Source organism: Onychomys torridus, chromosome 4, assembly GCF_903995425.1.
Source record: "Onychomys torridus chromosome 4, mOncTor1.1, whole genome shotgun sequence".
In the NCBI taxonomy this organism is placed as follows: Eukaryota; Metazoa; Chordata; class Mammalia; order Rodentia; family Cricetidae; genus Onychomys; species Onychomys torridus.
In genome coordinates, this window is record NC_050446.1 from 39,067,404 (window position 1) to 39,086,055 (window position 18,652).

An 18,652-nucleotide genomic window follows, 5' to 3' on the forward strand; every position below is an offset into this window, starting at 1 on the left:
ATTTCTGGTCCTGACTCAATTTCTCTGAATTTTAGTTACTTCACATGTAATATGAGAGGTTGGGATCCCTGGGAACTGAAATAAGATCACAAAAATGTGGTAGTAGTGAAATATATGCTCCTCTAAGGATGCTCGACTTTTAGTATTTGGGATGTTCTTATGTTTGACAGATAAATAAATCAATGGTACCTTCAATTTGTGCTCCTTACCTTCATAGAGTCTGGATGTTTATTACCTCCCTCAAGTTCATCTATTGAAAACACAAACCACCAATAGGATGATAGCTCACCAATATGATGGCTATGCCTTTTAGAATTGCATTTGTTCCCTTGCAGAAAATAAATAAAAAGGCCCCAGAATGCTGGGCCCTGGCCCTCCATTTTTTATTTTTTTATTTTATTTTATTATTTTTTTTGAGTAGCTGTTGCCTTGCTTACTGACCTTGACCAGATGTCCTCCCTATGCTGATTCCCTGCCGGTTTCCTTCCCCCTTGACACTCAACGGAGGTTCTTTGTTTCTGTATCCTGAATATTGTGTAAACAGCTAGAATGCAAGTATGTAAAACATAGGCAGCAAACTTCTGCCCTTCAGGGTTCTCCCATTGTGCTGTAAGCCTGTATTTAAGGTTTCCTCCTTCCTTCAATAAAGGGCATTCGGCATTCTGCTGAGAGGAATGATCACTCTTGTCTCTGTTTTTTGATCCTCAGCCTCCTGCTGGGACATGGTGAAAGGGTAGTGGTAGCACTGGCAGGCGTTACTGCTACTCCAGAAAGTTACCATGCTGGCCATGTGAAGTTTTAGTGAGAAGAAAACCTTCACTAGACACTGAACCTGCTGGCCATTTGATCTTGAATTTCTTAGACCCCAGAACTATCTGATATACATTTCTTCTGTTTACACACCACCTGTTCTCATTTGTTGTATCAAAACTAAGGAACCAATCAACTCTTTTGCTTTCCTCTTCTGCGATGTTTTAACCACTCTTCATCCCATTTATGAAATATTTGCCAGAAAAAAGTGTATAGACATTCTGCTTTTGTATGATAATTATACTGCAATAATAATGCTATGAGTAGTATATTGTATGAATAAATAATTTTTAACAGCACTATAGTGACATAAAGATATATTTCATTTTAAGGCTTATCTTTATTTATTAATGTACATGTGCATATGTGAACATGTGTGGGTGTGCCCATGAGTCCAAAGAGGGTACTGGATTTCTAGGAGCTGGAGCTGTTTGATGTTGGTGCTGAGGACTGATCTCTAGTCTTCTAGAAACACAGTGATGATCTTAATCACTGATCTATATTAAGTTCCCAGATTTCTCATAATTTAATTGATTAGTCATGTTAAATTACTATTATATGAATCTAAAAATGGACAACAAATAAATAATTTTGGTTCAAAAATATTTTATTGTTAGATAATAGATTAAGAGGTAGGTCTCCATGTTTTAATATTATTTCAAGATTCAAGTATGTTGGCAGGAAATCACTAGGAAAACTTAATAATATATATTCATTTCATTTATCTTCAATAGAATGATGAAAGTTTCATAATCATGCTTATTTTTGTGTATTCTTTTAATAGCTTTATTCAATATATAAATATTGAGGAAGATACAGAGAATTTAATCCAAATAATTCCTCCTCAAGATTTTCAGTTAAATTTTTTGTGGCTTTTATTAGGCTTTTACTGTTTTCTTTCAATTTATTCTTCTATCATAAAATACATCCCAACCATAGCCTCCACTCTTCCCATCTCTCTCCCCAGTCTCCTCTGTCCCCCAGATTCACTGCTCCTCTGTTTCCCTTTAGAAAAGAGCAGGCCCTCTGAGGATATCAACTGAACAGGGCTTAACAAGATGCAATAAGACTAGGAACAAACCCTCACATCAAGGCTGGATGAGGCCACCCAGTAGGAGGAAAAAGGATGCATAAGTAGGCAAAAGAGTCAGAGACACCCCCACTCTCACTTAGGAGTCCAACAAAAACCCTGAGCTAAACAACCACAGCATGTATGCACAGGGCCTAGCACAGATCCATGCAGGCTCCATAATTGCTGCTTTGGTCTCTGTGAGCACTTAGGAGCCCTGCTTAGTTGATTCTGTGGACCATGTTCTTCTGGTGTTCTTGACTTCCTGGCTCCTACATTTCCTCCTCCCCCTCTTCTGTGGGATCCCCCAAGCTCCACCTAATGTTTGGCTGTGGGTCTCTGTACAGTGTATTTTGATCACATTCACCTTCACTATTCCAACACCTCCTCTCAGATTCACCCTCCTCCTTACCCATTCTTTAAAAAATATTAAGTCCAATATGTATTGACAATATACTCTTGGGTGGGCCAGTTAATATTTTAAATAAATGAACTATATATAAAAATATCAAACCCCAGAGAATGTGATGAAAATACATTGTATGTAAAACAAGATATACAATAACAAAGAGATTAGGAATACACCTTGACATTTCTTTCTCTCATGTCCTCCTCAATTCTATTTCTATTAACTAAGCCACATATCTATAATCTTTTATATCTCTATCTATTCCATCTTTGTTTAGACTGTCATCATGTAATGATAAAATTGAGTAACATCCTACTAACTTTTCTGTCTTCTTCCAGTTTTATTTTACTCAGTTGTTTGTCCATAGTGAAGTTAGGATCATCTAAAACGACAAGACTGGTTACATTGGTGGATTTTATTCACCTAAGGCGCCAAATTCCAAACTTTTTCTAGGGCTCTCAAGGCTTCTCATGCTGAGTCCTTGGCTTAGCACTTTAAACTCTAAGCCATATTGTATTTACTGCTTCTCAAATGTGACTCCACAGAATCATCTAGGCTTTAGTAGTACTCATTGGGGAGATACTTTCTGATCCCCAGATTAGGAAGGAAGACGTGCCAGTGCTCTACATCTCTCTTTAATTCTGCCATCAAAACAAAGGAAGCCTATGTAGCATCTCCATCTGTCTTATTTAACTATTTCCATTTCTGTGAATTCAATTCTTTGTCGTGTTCAAGATATCAGCACGTATTTCTTCTTCCTTTTTTTGGGGGTGGGTGGGTAGGTAAGAAGGTGAGTTTAACCTTTAGTCAATTTATAATAACAATAGTAACAACATCTAAAGTTCACTACTTATTTCTTTTTAATTAATTTACTTTTTAAAAATTTTATTTTTTTACTTTTATTGAAAATAGATTTTTTTCTCATGTAATATATTCTGATTATGTTCCCCTGCACCCCCTTAGTTCCTCCTCACCTCTCCTTCCATTCAGATCCACACCTTTTCTATCTCTCATTAGGAAACAAAAACTCCTAAGGGATAATAATAAAATAAAATATTTTAAATAATATTTTAATAATAAAGTAAGTCAAAACAAAAACTAACACATCAGAATTGGTCAAAACAAAAGGAAGGAAAAGAGATGAAGAGAAGGCAAGAGATTCAGAGATCCACCCATTCCAATGCTAGGAATTTCATAAATGCACTAAACTGGGAACTTTAATGTGTATGCAAAGGATCTGGTGCAGACTGATGCTGTGTCCGTTTCTGTGAGTTCATGTGAGCTTTGGTCATGTTGGTTTAGAGGGCCTTGTTTTTCCTGTCCTCTGTCCTCTTTTGTACTCTTTCTGGCTCCTCTTCTGCAGGGTCATGCTCTGCTTATGACCTTGGGCTATATGGCCCAAAGGATGTGGTGCTTCTTGATGTTGTACTTGACCTCTTAAAAGGTCACGTGGGTCCCTATTTATTTATTTATTTAAATTCTGGCATGATCAGACATGGGAAACCCTGGGAATTGTCAGTCTACATATTTACATAAGGCACTTTTTACTTGTTGTGCATTATGTTAGCTATTATGAAATTTCAATACTTTAGTTCACATGAATATAAATAAAGTATTGTAGTATCATTAATTCAGCTTGTACTAACAGTGTGGGCTGTTTTAAGGTAAGGGCCTATATTTTGTGCTCTAATATTGAATTTACTTAATTTGATTTTTGTTTTTAGTCTTTGTGTTTTTAATTTATCTACAAATGCTGTTTAAACATACAGTGAAGAGAAAGAATTTCCAATTGTAGTCTAGATCACCTTTATTCCCAGACTACTTTACCAGTTATATGGTTTCCTAAGCTGCTGTAAATCAGTCCTTGTACCATGAGGAGCAGGGTATTGTGATATTTCATACTGTTTATACAATACCTTTTTACATAGGCTTCTTTGCTAAACAGCCATCCAGTCTTAGGACTTAATGGTCTTTTTTGCATTTTCAACTCTTTATAAGAAGAATTAAAAACATCTTCTATGTTTTTAATTGGATTATGTTGTTCTGAAGAACAAATAATAAAGATTGCTGGAAATAAATGTAAATACCATGTACATGTTTATATTGTTCACAATTATCTACTATTTTATGATTAGCAATTTTTTTATCTTTAGGTCCTTCTTATTTTGGTGCTTTGGAAGAAGTTTTCTTGAAAAGAGTACAAATTTACCTATTACATCATTATACTCCAGCTTAGTCATATGTGGAGAAACCTGCCTAATAGACATTTTTAACATGGTATTTGCAACAGACACATTGGATACTTAATTAAATAAAGTATTGCCTATTTTTAAAGTACTGATAAGAAATGAAATTCTTTGTGGATGTGAATCTGTGTAGTAGCAGAAGCGGGAACCTGAAGGCTGTGTCTGATTTGATATGATGCAGAACTGCTCCAAGCAGTAAGCTGAATGTTTTCAGACAGCATTAACAGCATCAGCAAACACCACTGTGTCAGCATCTCTTAGCATGCAGTGTTGGGATCTACAAGAGGAGACAGTGAACAGTGCGTGAGAGCTGATATTCTGATGATGGTTTAAACAGATTCTGATGGACAGATCTGCTGTTTGGTTTCTTCACTAGCCTTGGAGATGCTGAGAGATAGAGATGGCTGAGCTTATTTTTTGTAAGACAGGAAATACAGTCTTTTAGGAGTTTCTGGAAATAGAAAGGTCATGCAGCCTGGAAGCTGTGAGCACTTAGAATCTCTAAATCATCAGGTATGATCTTGTTAATTGTGATGATACTATTGGTATGTAAAGTTGTCCAGATCTTAATTATTAGAATATGTTAATCAACATACTTGCTTATTAACTCATTTTTCATTTGGATATTTAACTAGGTAATGATTATAATAATGGGTAAATATAAACTAAGAAGTATTTATGTGTGTGTATGAATTTGTTTTACTTTAGTTTTTTGGGGGGATAGAGATGTGGAGTAAAGGAGGATATACTTTGTATGATTAGAAATAAGGTTTATGGCTTTTTAGAATTTTTTTCTAGATTAATCCTGATTATATTCATACTGTATATTTTACTTGAAATGATAAAAATAACATACGTGAATCAAACTGATAATAGTATATCATAACCATCTGTCTATAAATACTGATGTATTGCAAAAAAAGGTTGTTATCTCGATTTAATAACATAATCAATGCTGTTACCACTGTAGTGAGACATAAGGCAATGAAAGTTTAGTGAGCAGAAGAATGTTTATCCGTCTGAAAGCTAACTCGTGAAGTTTGTGTTTCATTTTCTGAGATCTGGTGATGTTCCTGGAGCTTTTAATCTCATTTCTGCTAAGACATAAACCACATCTGAAAGCAGACTGTAAATGTGTTTTATATTAAGGAGGATTGTGGCTCCTAAGTATCTTGAAGATATTTTTGACCCGGAGAGAGTCAGCATTTCCTTACTTTCATTTTCAATTTACTCCATTAAACTCGTTAGCTACAAACTGTAGAAAATCCTTAGAACATAGGATTTTTATATTTGCCTTGCATTGAAACTCTGCTGTTTGTTCATCTATATCTAACCTCTCAAGTAAAAATTCATTTAGTTTAGATCTCATTTGAATTGTATTCTCAACAGAATTATGTGCCTAGCACTCAGATTTTTAAAGCACTGCATTTTATTTATTTTTAATGTTATACATTTCTGAGTCAGTTTTAGAGAACTATCAAATATGTTAATTTTGTTATCAAAAGAATATGAATGTTAAAACATTTTTCAAGAGGACAGCATTGACTTGACAATTCAGTAGCGTGACTATTATTTATTTATCCTCATTAGGGTGAAAAATGTAGTATTAAAGATGAATACATTGGAAAAAGTCTGAAACAATGAATAAATTCAGTTAGGGGCCGTTTTTCCTTTTTAATTAAAAACACATTGAAAAAATTCTTCCTACTGATATTGGATATAATTTATATGTTATTCTGGCTACTTAGCAGCTTACATTCTTATTAGTTGGGAAGATTGCCATATTCTTAAGCTTGATTAATTTTAGAATGATTTGAATATACCTTTTAGTTGCTACAAAACCTGTTTAATCTGTTAGAATTTATTCCAGTATTTGCATGTATTAGTCAGTAGGAGTACATTCTGTTTCTTGGCATGCTTTCAGGATTCCTCTAGGCCTTGATTTCCACAGCATTTTGCTAATTTTTTCCTGTGTTTATGACCTTTCAGAAGAACCAAACCATAAAGTATTTGATTATGTTCTTTTACTGACACTTAAATATCATTGATTTTATTATATGAAAAAAAGTCTTGGAATTGCCATTCTTTTTACACATCAGGAAAACATCTCTGTTACTGTGTCAAAATTCATTGCACTGAAAAGAAAAATGCAGACATTTAATTGGAATGCAGAATGCAGCAGACACTGTACTGGAATGCCTTCCATTTTTCCTCTTCACAAGATGGTTTTGAACTTTGAGCGGTGAAGTTCCTTGTGAAAGTTCTTAGGAACAAGAGGTCTTTTTACAAAGATTACCTGTATCTGCACTATTTTATAATGCATATCATTATACATCATAAAGATCTCTAAAGATAAGCTATTCATAAATAATTATTTGGATAATTCTTTAACAGAGGGAATATTATGAGAAAGCTGCTCATTTTTAGGACATTATATCTAGTATTCTGTGAAATACAGAAAAGAAAGTCATTTATTGCTTTCAAGGCATGAATGAGAAAATGCATACACATTAATTCTGATATTTTGGGTTGACTCTTAAAAGTGATTTGTTACAATTAATTTTAACTTAATGTGTAAACTGGTGAACTCTAGTATGAGTTACATATTACTGTCCTTTCTTCTCATGTACATTTCATAATATTAGAGAAATCAAAGGTAGGTTTAGAGTTAGATTAATAATTGTGCAGAGTGCAATTTTATTAATAGAGAAGAAGATTGAGAATTCAAGGCCAGATTGCACATACAGAAAGACCCTGTCTCAAAAAATAGTTCTAGACTTATAAGCCAACCTGAACTTATTTTAAGAGAGAGTTCAGCCTAGTCCCTGGAAGGCAGCTGAGGCAGAAACCCTGGGACTCATATTTAAACTAGGGATGTTGCTGCAATTCCAGGTGAGGTATGAATAATTTAATAGGTATATGTATTATGGAAGAGAGTTTTTACTCTTAGGGTTAAACATTTGAAATAAAGAGCAGCAAGTATGGGAGAATCTGACTATAATGGGACAATCTGAGCTGTACTTGGAACAAAAAGTATCTGACTATACACGTCAGACTGAAAATTCTAAGAGCTTTAGAATTTTGAGACAGAGACTCCCTGTCTAGTGCAGGCTTGCCCCAAACTTTCTGTGTAGCCAGATCAGCTGGAAATTTGTTACACTTTTGACCCAGTCTCCCAATTGCTGGGATCATAACTGTCCACCACCTCACTTAGATGAAAAGAGCAAGGTCTGGTGAAAAGTGCTGGGGAATGGTCACCTCAAGCATGGAGGAAGGGGACTGGAGAAGCTGCCACAGAAGCAGGTGTTAGCTTCTGGCTGATGGACAGTAGGTGTTACTCTTTTCTGTTTTATATCAACATGCCTGCTGAAAATAGCAGAGAGGTGTGTAGAACAGATGCAAATCCCCTATTTTCCAGTCCCAAACTGGGCATCTTGCCCAGTAATGCCTCCAAAGTGCTTGGTATCTTGTATTAAAGCCTTCAATTAAAGAAATACAGGGCTGAGTTACAAACTGAATCTGGTTTGTAATAGCTGGGCTAATGTAAGAAGCTGTATGTACTGAGGTTAAGTATCAAGCCAGACATAGCTGCTTGCTTCAAACTTAGCTAGCTATACTATTAATCCGCTGTATGATCTTTAGTCTTTCTTTATTCATAACCAAGGGATAGTGATGGTACCTACCTCAAAGTATTGTGAATGTTAAATGAGTTAATATACATAGAGTACTTGTAATAGTTTGTGGCATGTAGTATGTAAATTATTAATATTCTGTCTGGTATTTGGCAAGTATAGTTTGTTTATATTACTAGGATATGTTCCTTGTACATGATGATGGGTTTCAACATTGTATTTTTATGCATGATACCATGGATATAATTAATTTAGATGTTTGTTAACAGATGAATTGATGAGTAAAATGTGGTTTATATAAATAGTGACAATTTACTCAGCCATAAAGAACAAAATCAGATCATTTGAGAGAAAATGCATGGAGCTACAGATAATCGTGTCATGTGAAATAAGCCAGACCAAATGCTGAATGTTTTCTCTATCTATGTGAATATGTGTATATGTAGATGTGGAAGAAGCAGAGTGCCTAGAAAGAGGAGATGCACAGTAAACGATAGGAGGCAGAAAGGATATGATATACTTGAGTAATGCATAATATCCAAGTTCATCTTTAGTCTATAGACCATCATGGGAAGGTTTTCTTTAGAACCCTAGACCATAGAGTCTTGAGCATTACATTATGATTTTCAAGCTAAGGACATATTATTTTCTCCTCATTCCTGGGAAAAATAAAAGAAAGAACAGAAGAGCAGCTCTTGTATTTTGAATTCATTTTAAGAACTCTAGCTCTTTTCAGACTTCAGGAATGAAAATTAAATTCCTGAGTAGATTTAGTAGTTAGTTGCCACAGTAGGGGGTAGAAGCAAAATGAAGGATTTTAATAAAATTCTCTATCAAAATTGCATATGAGAGCATTACTCAGTCTCTCCACAAACACTCACAAGTCCCAGATTTCATATCCTAAGAGACCTCCCACTTGTCCTCAATGTCACTCTGTTTTATTGGTAGGTAATCTGATTTAGCCTTGGCTTGGCTTTTGACATTTCCTAGCCAAGGACAATCTAGTGGGATCATTTAATATGTGAATACTCATGTAACTGTGGTAAATATTTGGATAAAAAGAACTTTGTTTTTTAGAGAAATTTGATATAGTAATTTCTATTCTAATCATGAGAGCCAGTGGCTATTTTAGCTTGGCTTTTTGTACACTTAGAAATGATAAAACGATCCATTACTGGTAATATATTAATATTACCTATAAGCTAATTTCCCACACTAGAGGCTTTCAGGTTACCCAAGAATAACAGAAAACAAAAATAACCCCCCTGATCAGATTCCTTTTTCTTTTTCTTTTTTTCTTTGTTTTTTCAAGACAGGGTTTCTCTGTGTAGCTTTGTGCCTTTCCTGGAACTCACTTGGTAGCCCAGGCTGGCCTCGAACTCACAGAGATCCGCCTGCCTCTGCCTCCTGAGTGCTGGGATTAAAGGCATGCGCCACAACTGCCCAGCTCTGATCAGATTCCTTTGCGCATGACAGCTGAGATGTAACTTTGGTATTAGACCTAAGAAAATGTCATCTGAACTGAAAGGCCAAAATCTAATACTCTTTTTCAATATAGCTTCTATACTACGTAGGTCAGAAGTAAAATTTGATGAGGTTGTGGAGATGGTTCATTTGGTAAATTGCTTGCCTTGCCAGCATGGGAATCCAAATTTGAAAAGATGAAGTATGCTTGCAATCTTAGTGTGAAAACAAAACCAGAAAGAGGTGAGCCTTTAACTTTATTTTTAGAACAATAGCAAACATAATCAAAGACATTTTCTTGAAAAAAAAAATCCTGTTTTTCCAAAGTCATTGTGAATTGTTCTTAGTTCTTTGATTTAATATTGCTTGGGAAAGAGACACAGTGAGGGTTACACATGGTAGGGGTCTAGCACATTTCAGTACTTCTTTGAAGATCATAGACATTTCTGGAAGAAAGCTTGTGCTTTGAGTTGCTATAAAACTTTGAATTATCATTTTCTTTCTTAAGAAACAGGTAAAAGACATTTAGAGATATAGGACCCCTTTACCCCAAGTCTTTAAAAACAGTATAGTAACATCAGTAAGAAAACAAGATTAAAAAATGGATATTTCATCAGATGCATGCTTTAAAAAGTGGGAGATAGGATCCATTGCAATATATATTGCAAAGTGTGCTGCATATAATTATGTACATCATTATTCAATTTACCCATCCTTTATATTCAACTTCACTTAAAGGTTGCATGAATATGTTGGGACCTCTGGATATTGTAGAGATATTGCTGAGTTCAAAGACCTTGGCTTCCTTGTTTAAATTTAGTATTTTCCATTTACTGGCTTTTTGTTTTTTATCTTAGAAAAGTTATGTAACCCCCTTTTAATCAGTAATATCCCCTGTTAAATTGAGATGCTCCTATGGAAACCTCTATGCATGGTGTTGAGTTAAATGACTTTCTCCTTGAAACATCAATGAAACTGACCTCAGTAAGGTCCCAGGTTAATTAATATTTGCTATGATCTTACTCCTACTGAATTCATAAAGTTGTTATATGTATTTATGTATTTATTTAAAGTGAATTTAAATCATCACTGAATTCTACTTTATGTGTAGTATGGTACAAAAGAAATTAAATAGCTTAGTAGAGATTAAAATTGCCATAAGCCAGGAAGCCTACCTCTACAGATACTGCTGTTAGTTGCTGTTGCAGGTTACATACCAGTGGTTCTCAACATGATCCCTTTGGGGGTCAAATGACCCTTTAACAGGGGTTTCTTAAGACCACTGGAAAACACAGATGTTTACATTATGATTCATAACAGTGGCAAAATTAGAGTTATTGTGTAGCAATGAAAATAATTTTGTGGTTGGGGCTCAACACAACTTGAGGAACTATATTAAAGGGTCACAGTATTGGAAGGTTGAGAACCACTCTTATATCCATCCAAATGTATGGGGTGGCATAGATCAAGGTTTTCTGCAATTTTTATGGAAGACTCCATAGAAGAGGTTTGACAGTATCTTAACTTTCATTATATTCTTTTTTTCTGATTTCCTTTTCACTAGAAAGAAATAATACCTGTAGATGGGCAGTGGTGGCACATGCCTTTAATCCCAGAACTTGGGTGGCAGAGTCAGGTGGATCTCTGAGTTTGAGTCCAGCCTGGTCTACAGAGTGAGTTCTAGGACAGCCAGGGCTACACAGAGTAACCCTCTCTTAAAAAACAAACAAACAAACAACAAAAAGAGAGAAGGAAATAATGCATGTAAAATATATAAAATCTTCAGCCCTGGTACTGCAGTAGCTGCTCTGTAAGCCGTGGTTGCTGCTTGCTGTTACAGTCTTTCTACTTGACAGTGTCTAATTGTGGCAACAATTTGAAAAACATGAACCATCTTAATACACGTAGCTGAGTGTCCCTGGGAAAGCCTTAGTGCCAGTGTTTCAGAATACTCATCTGTTTAGAAGTATAATGAGATGATATATGCTCTGTATTCCATAACAGTGTGCATGGGGATAGTAAGGCTTACAGTGCCTGATAGTTATTATTACTGCAATTGTATCCCACAGTGAGAAGAACCAGAGAACTAAGAAACTCAGGATGTAGACTCAGAATCCCTCAGGGGTTTGATTTGAATAACAATCAGAAAACTAGACCTTAGTTCTAGTTCTGCTGCTGGCTTGGGTGTATTTTAATCCCATATAAATTATAGTAAAATTGTTAGTGTTAATGAGATTTCATCCATCAGGTGTAATCATTAATACATAAAAGTATTATCTGTCAAAATAAAAGTAGCAGGGATTTGTCTACCTCAAATTCCCTGATACCTCTATGTTTTTGCATCTGTATGGGATTTTGTTATTCATCCTGAATATCTTGTTTGTCTTATAATGCTTGGTTGTATTATAAATTAATGAGATTAGTATTTATTTATACACCATTTATACTGCTCAGACAGCTTTTAGTATAACACTTACATACTTGCCATTAAAAAAATACACACCTATATATCTCCTCCCTTCAAATATTAAATCTTTGATGGCAATTGTGTCTTTTACTTCAGCAAAGACTGACATTTATTAAGTGATTAGTAATAAATATGCAAATGCACTATGACTTATTTATTATAGAACTCTAAAAAGTATATCAGGACAACCAAAAGAAAAACTGCAAAACTCAATGAAATGTTGCTTATGACCTAGAGAGTAGAGAAATATGCCAACAATTATATTGAACAATAATAGCAGAATAACTATTAGTAACCCATTATATCACTGTGTCCTATCTCTCTTCCCTTGAATTCATCATACCCTTTTGGTCTTTTACTGATTCCGGAATTCAAAGGTTATTCAAAGCAAGACACACATATCTCAAGAGTCAATGTTAACATCCAGAAATAAAAAAAAAATGTGTCTGAGTTATGTCATTCAGGATGATTGTTTCCAAATTCATCAGTTTACCTGTAAATGTAATAATTTCTCCTTTCTTACAAGCTGGATATTCCATTGTGTATATGTACTACATTTTATAATCCATTCATTAGTTGATGGGTGTCTAGGCTTTTCCCATACCCTGACTATCATGAATAGAGGAGCAATGAGCAGGTATTTCTATAATAGTTTATAGGGACCTTTGGATATATACCTAACAGGGGTGTAGCTGGAGCATGTCAAATTTATTTCCAGTGTTTTGAGGAGCCTCTACACTGATTTTTCACAGTGGTTGTTCCAGTTTATACTCCCACCAGCAGTGAGTAATTGTTTGCCTTTCCCTGACATCCATGCCAGCATATGTTGTCACTTGCTTCTTAGATCTTGGCCATTCTGACTGGGGAAGATGAAATTTTAATTTGCATTTTCTGATGGCTAAAGATGTTGAACATTTGAAAAATGTTTCTTTCTCATCCAATTGTATTTCATCCTTTTAGAATTTTCTGTTTGGTTCTATGCCCCCATTTAAGAATTGGTCTGTTTGCTTTTTGTGTTCTTTATATATTCTACATAGAAACCATCTGTCAGAGGTGTAAAGATTTTTTTAAAGCTATTCTGTAGATTGACTCTTCATTTGAGTGATGGTGTCCTTTTCTATAAAGAAGCTTTTAGTTTTATGAAGTCCCATTTGTCAGTTGTTGGTCTTAATTCCTGTGCTTTGGGGGTCCTCTGTAAGTTCAAGCATATTTCCTATTTTCTCCGCTATCAGATTTTTGGTATCAGGTTTTACATTAAGGTACTTGTTTCATTTAGAATTTAGTGCAAGGTAAGAGGTAAGCATTTGTTTATGGTATTTCACATGTAGCTATCCAGTTTGATCAGCACCATTTGTTGAAGATGCCCTCTTTTCAAACCAGTGTGCATTTCTCGTTTCTTTGTCAAAACATCCAGTGGCCAGAGGTTTGTGGACATATATCAGTCTGGATTCTAAGTTCTATTACATTGATCAATGTGTATGTTGTTTATGTCAATACCAATTTGTTTTTATTACTATATCTCTGCAGTATAACTGAAACACATGGGTGGTGTTACTTCCAGAAGTTTTTTTTGTCATTTAGGATTGTGTGTGTGTGTGTGTGTGTGTGTGTGTGTGTGTGTGTGTGTACTCCAAAATGAAGTTTAAGAGTATTTTTTCAAATTCTATGCTGAACTGAGTTGGAATGTTGATGAAGAGTACATTAAATCTTCTGTAGATTGCTTTGGTAGGATGACCAGTTTTACAGAGTTCATCCTACCAATCAATGACTATGGGAAGTATTTCCATTCATAATATTCTCACAAAATATCTTGGAGTAAATTTAACTAAGGAAGTAAAAGACTAATACAATAAAAAAACTCTATAAAACATTGAAGAAAGAAATTGAAGAAGACACCAAAAGGTGGGAAGACTCCCATGCACACAGATTGTTAGGGTTAATGTAAAAACGGGTGTCCTTCCAAAAGCAATTTACAGATTCAACACAATCCCCATGAAAAACTCCAATTCTATTCTTTACAGAAATTCAAACCCTTTATAAAAATATTTACTTATATATTTTTGTTGAGAATAGTTTCTTCCTGCTCCATTCCTCATTACTCATCATTTTCCAACTAGATTCAAATTCTTAAATATTATCAGGCAACACAAGATTATAAACCTGTTGAAGAAAACTTCTAAAAAGTATAGAAGCCAAAGCAAGTAGGGAGAGAAGCCTACTGGAAACAGAGAGTAGAATGGGGGCAAAAGGCTTTATTAAAACAATGTACCTGTGAATACTAAAATATTGCATTATTAAACTAAAAGTAAATGTTCTTATATAGGAGCACTATGAAAAAGAGCATAAGTAAGAGTCCCTAGAACTTAAAGCTCAAATAAAAAACTGAGCACAAAGTATAAAAAGTAAGGTTGAGGTAATCCCCTAAGAAAGTGAAAGAGGTAAATAAGACAGAGCAAGTTAGATGGCACAAGTTCCAGTATATGGTTATAGAAAGAGAAAACAGAACAGAGGGATAATCAAAACAGTAGTTAATAAAGGACAGATAATATGGAGCTCTCAGAGAGGTGATCCCATTCTGTTTCTTGTCTGTGGTAGTGCTTAAAGACTTCTATACATATGTGATAAATTTTACTGAAAAAAAAAAATATATATATATATATAATTTAAAAGTATGAGTATAGGAGAGGTTTATGGTTTATAAGATGAAGTATGACATTAATAAATACCAAAAACCCTAACCATACATTGTTAAAAATATGGTTTGCTGGATTTCCTAACACTGTTTAAGTAGATGATCTTATAATCCAGCAATCTCACTTATGTACACCTGAAGTAATTGAAGCAAGGTTTTGAAGATGTATTTTCACCTCATGCACTGTTCACATTATCCAAGGCGTGGAAACAAGCCAATGTCCCTGAATAGATGGATGAGTAAATAAAATATGGTGAATATACCCAATTGATACTATTCAGGCCTCAAAAAGAAGGAAACTATAATACTAGCTACAAATGGATGAACTTTTAGAACATTATGCTATGTGAAATAACCAATCACAAAAAGATAAGTACCATAAGTTTGAACTAATATGAGGTGTAGAAAGTAGTTAAACTCTTAGAAACAAAATGAGGATTTCAGGTGTGGCAGGAGAAAGGGAGTTGCTTTCAATATGAATATAGAATTACAGTTTTACTGGAAGATAATGTTCTAGAGATCTATTGAACAACAATGCACATGTAGTTAACACTGTACATTTTAGGGAAATTTTTGTTTTGTGTTTTCCTCCACAAGGAAGAAGCATGAGGTATGTTGACAGGCTGAATTAAGACCTATTGTTCCTGAGAATGATAGAAATTTATTGACATTTTACCATTCTGATACATTTTTTAATAACTAAGTTTCACTACACTTAGAATTCACCACACTTGACTTGTGCAAATTTGGTATTTTCATTTTTAAATTTTACATTATTTAAAATTTTTATTGTATGAATGTTTTACCCACATGTATATCTGTTCATCATGTATGTGCCTGATCCCTGTGGAGGTCAGAAGAGGGCATCAGATTCCCTGGAACAAGGATTATAGTTATAGTGTAAGCCATTGTATTGGTGCTGGGAAATGAACCCAGGTCTTCTGAAAGAGCAGTCAGTGATCTTAATCTCTGAGCCATCTCTTAAGCCTGAAATGGGACATTTTTATCAGAGAAAGTAATGCCTCTATTCCTTGATATTTGAATAAATTGGAAAATTATGTTAAGTTTTGGGACTCAGATTTTTTTAAAATGAGAACTCATTAGAATTTTAACACAAGATGCATATAGCAAAGTATCTAAAAGACATATAATATTAGGGACTTGTAGAGCAAGCTGTTGTTGCCTGTCACCTCCTGTCATTAGTTTTGTCCTATGTGATGAGCAAGTAAGTGCTTAATTGGTGATACTATGAAGTTTTGGTTTTACTAGTCTCCATTCATCTAAGGCACTGAATTAATTTGGCTACCCATAATACATAACAGGTTTGCTAAAACATTGGGCATGCTAAGATAAGGCTTTCTGTATCACTGAGTTCTTCAAAGGCCTAAAGATTCTAACATGCATTACAAGGTCCTATATGAGAGGAAAAAATAGAACATTTTAGCTTCAAGCCCAAACGATGTTCTCCAGCACACATTAGTACATTCATATGGTTGATAGTTTGCTCACTGTCTTATACTTTGTTTCTATCTCAGAGAAGAAAAGGAACATGATATGTTTTCTCTGTTATGGTGGGAGCAGATGCAGAGACCCACAGCCAAACATTAGGCATACTTTGGGAATCCCTAGGTAAAAGGAGAATAAAAACTGTAGGAGATAGAGGGATGGAGGACACCCAAGAACATGACACACAGAAGCAACTAAGCAGGGCTTGTAGGGGCTCACAGAGACTGAAGCAGCAATCACAGACCCTGTATGGGTCTGAGCTAGGTCCTCTGCATATATGTTATGGTTGTCTATCTTAGTTTTTTGTTTTTGTTTTTGTTTTTTTTGGTAGGACTTCTAACAGTGGGAATGGGGTTGCCTCTGACTCTTTTCCCTGCTCTTGGGACCCTTTTCCTTCTACTGGGTTGCCACATCCAACCTTGATATGAGGATTTGTACCTCATCTGGTTACATCTTGTTATTTTCTGTTTGGTTGATGTCCCTGGGAGGCCTGCTCTTTTCTGAATGGAAATTGTGAGGCAGTGGATCTGGAAGAGGGGAGGTGATGATGGGCATGAACTGGTAGGAGTGGAAGGAGGGGAAGCTGTGGTCGGGATGTATTATATGAGAGAAAAATAATAAATAAAAAAAGAAAATTAAACTTTGAGCTGGTAAAGAGAAGACTTAGGACTATTTTTATCAAACAGTAGAGTAACTAGGATCATGTACATAGCTGGAGAATGGGAAAATTAAACAAATGGGATAGAATCATAGGGAAACAGAATGAGGTTGCATTCATTAACTCATGTACTCAATCACAGAACTATCATATCCATCAACTTGTGTGTCTGTCTATGTATGTATGTATGTATGTATGTATGTATGTATCTATCTATCTATCTATCTATCTATCTATCTATCTATCCAGCCTCATCTTATATTTCTCATCTATCTTCATTGTGATAAGTCCTAAGAACACAAAGGTGATCCTTTACTATTTCTAACGTGGAGGAGCCCCTTGCACAGTAGCTAGCTATGCATCATGCTTGTTCAGGCAAAGGACAGATATGCTGTGGATAGTTAAGACACTGGACTAGATAACCTCTAAGACTATTTCTGGAAAACATAAAATTATAACTTACCATTAAGAAATATAGGAAGAATTAATGCTGAATGTGATTTTTTTTCTTTTCTTTTTTCTTTCTTTTTTTTTTAAAAAAAAAAAAAAATTAAAACTCAGGCTATAGTCATCTACCTTAGAAGAAATAATCTCAACTGAGAAAATTTCCCTATTAGATTGGCCTCTATGCAAGCCTGTGGGGCATCTTCTCGATTGATGATAGTGTGAATGGGCCCAGCCCACTGTTGGGGATGCCACTCCTGGGAAAATGGTCCTCAGGTGTAGACGAAAGCAGGCTGAGCCAGCTGGGAGGAGTAAGCAAACAGGCAGTGTTTCTCTGTGGCTTTTGATCAGTCCTACATTTAGGTTGCTGCTTGACTTCCCTCAGTGACAGACTGTGGCTTGGAAGTGTGCGCCAAACAAACCCCTTCCTCTCTGAGTTGCTTTTGGTCATAGTGTTTATCACAGCAACAGAAAATAAACTAAGAGACTTATGAAATAAATGAGAACCATCCCAAAGGTACACCTTTGCTTTTCAAAGATAATTGATTGAAATTTTGAGCTTAAGCTTAGATCGTATTTTTAACAGAGCAAAGAACTTTAAAGGTTTCCAACTTGGAAATAATTGGAATTATTTCTACATCTCCTCTACATATTAAGTATAATTTTACAGATAACAACAATGGAATCCTAAATTGAAGTCATGATGATATAATGTCTAGCTATTTAACAAATGCTGATATTACTAAACATTTTAGGAATTTGTTTTATCAAGTCATGATTAACATCAATAAAAATAAAAAGCAGGGCTGTGAGATGGCTCAGTGGACAAAACACTTGCTGTTTATGCACGCGGATGGGATCAGATCCTCGGTACCCATGTAAAAGCCAGGCCAGCATGGCAGGTACCTGCATATTCAACCTTCAAGAGGCAGAGAGGGTATACAAGCTAGTCAGCAGAGTATTGTGGTGTCTGGATTCAGTGAGACACATGTCAGAAAAAAAAAGTGAGGACTTGGGTTAACCTGCATCTTCTCCTTTCCCAACATCCCTGGTCCTACTTACTCATGGATCCTCTAGTATTGTCCCTTATTCTTTCATTTCATGTGTGTTCTGCTATCCCTTCTTGCGTTTTTTACTTGAGTTACAGGAGAATGGGCTTCCATATAGGTTTTTCATGCACATTTTATTACCTGCAAAAGGCCTGCATGAAATCAAGCCAGGTAAAAATTCCAGCACGAATGAGGAGAGGCTTTCT

The 18,652-nt window shown here is 35.2% G+C and overlaps 1 protein-coding gene across 6 annotated transcripts in view; it reads left to right on the forward strand.

The window, feature by feature from the left end:
- Slc4a10 (solute carrier family 4 member 10) overlaps positions 1–18,652 on the forward strand; it is a 276,084-nt gene that overhangs the window by 89,003 nt on the left and 168,429 nt on the right. The window contains exon 1 of one of the 6 annotated variants that reach the window (XM_036185515.1): positions 4,758–5,047. The exons of the other annotated variants lie outside the window; for them this stretch is intronic. Coding sequence (XP_036041408.1) covers positions 5,003–5,047 — 45 coding nt within the window. The 5' untranslated portion in view covers positions 4,758–5,002. Of the gene's footprint in view, positions 1–4,757; positions 5,048–18,652 lie in introns of those variants that run through there. 6 annotated transcript variants of the gene reach the window in all.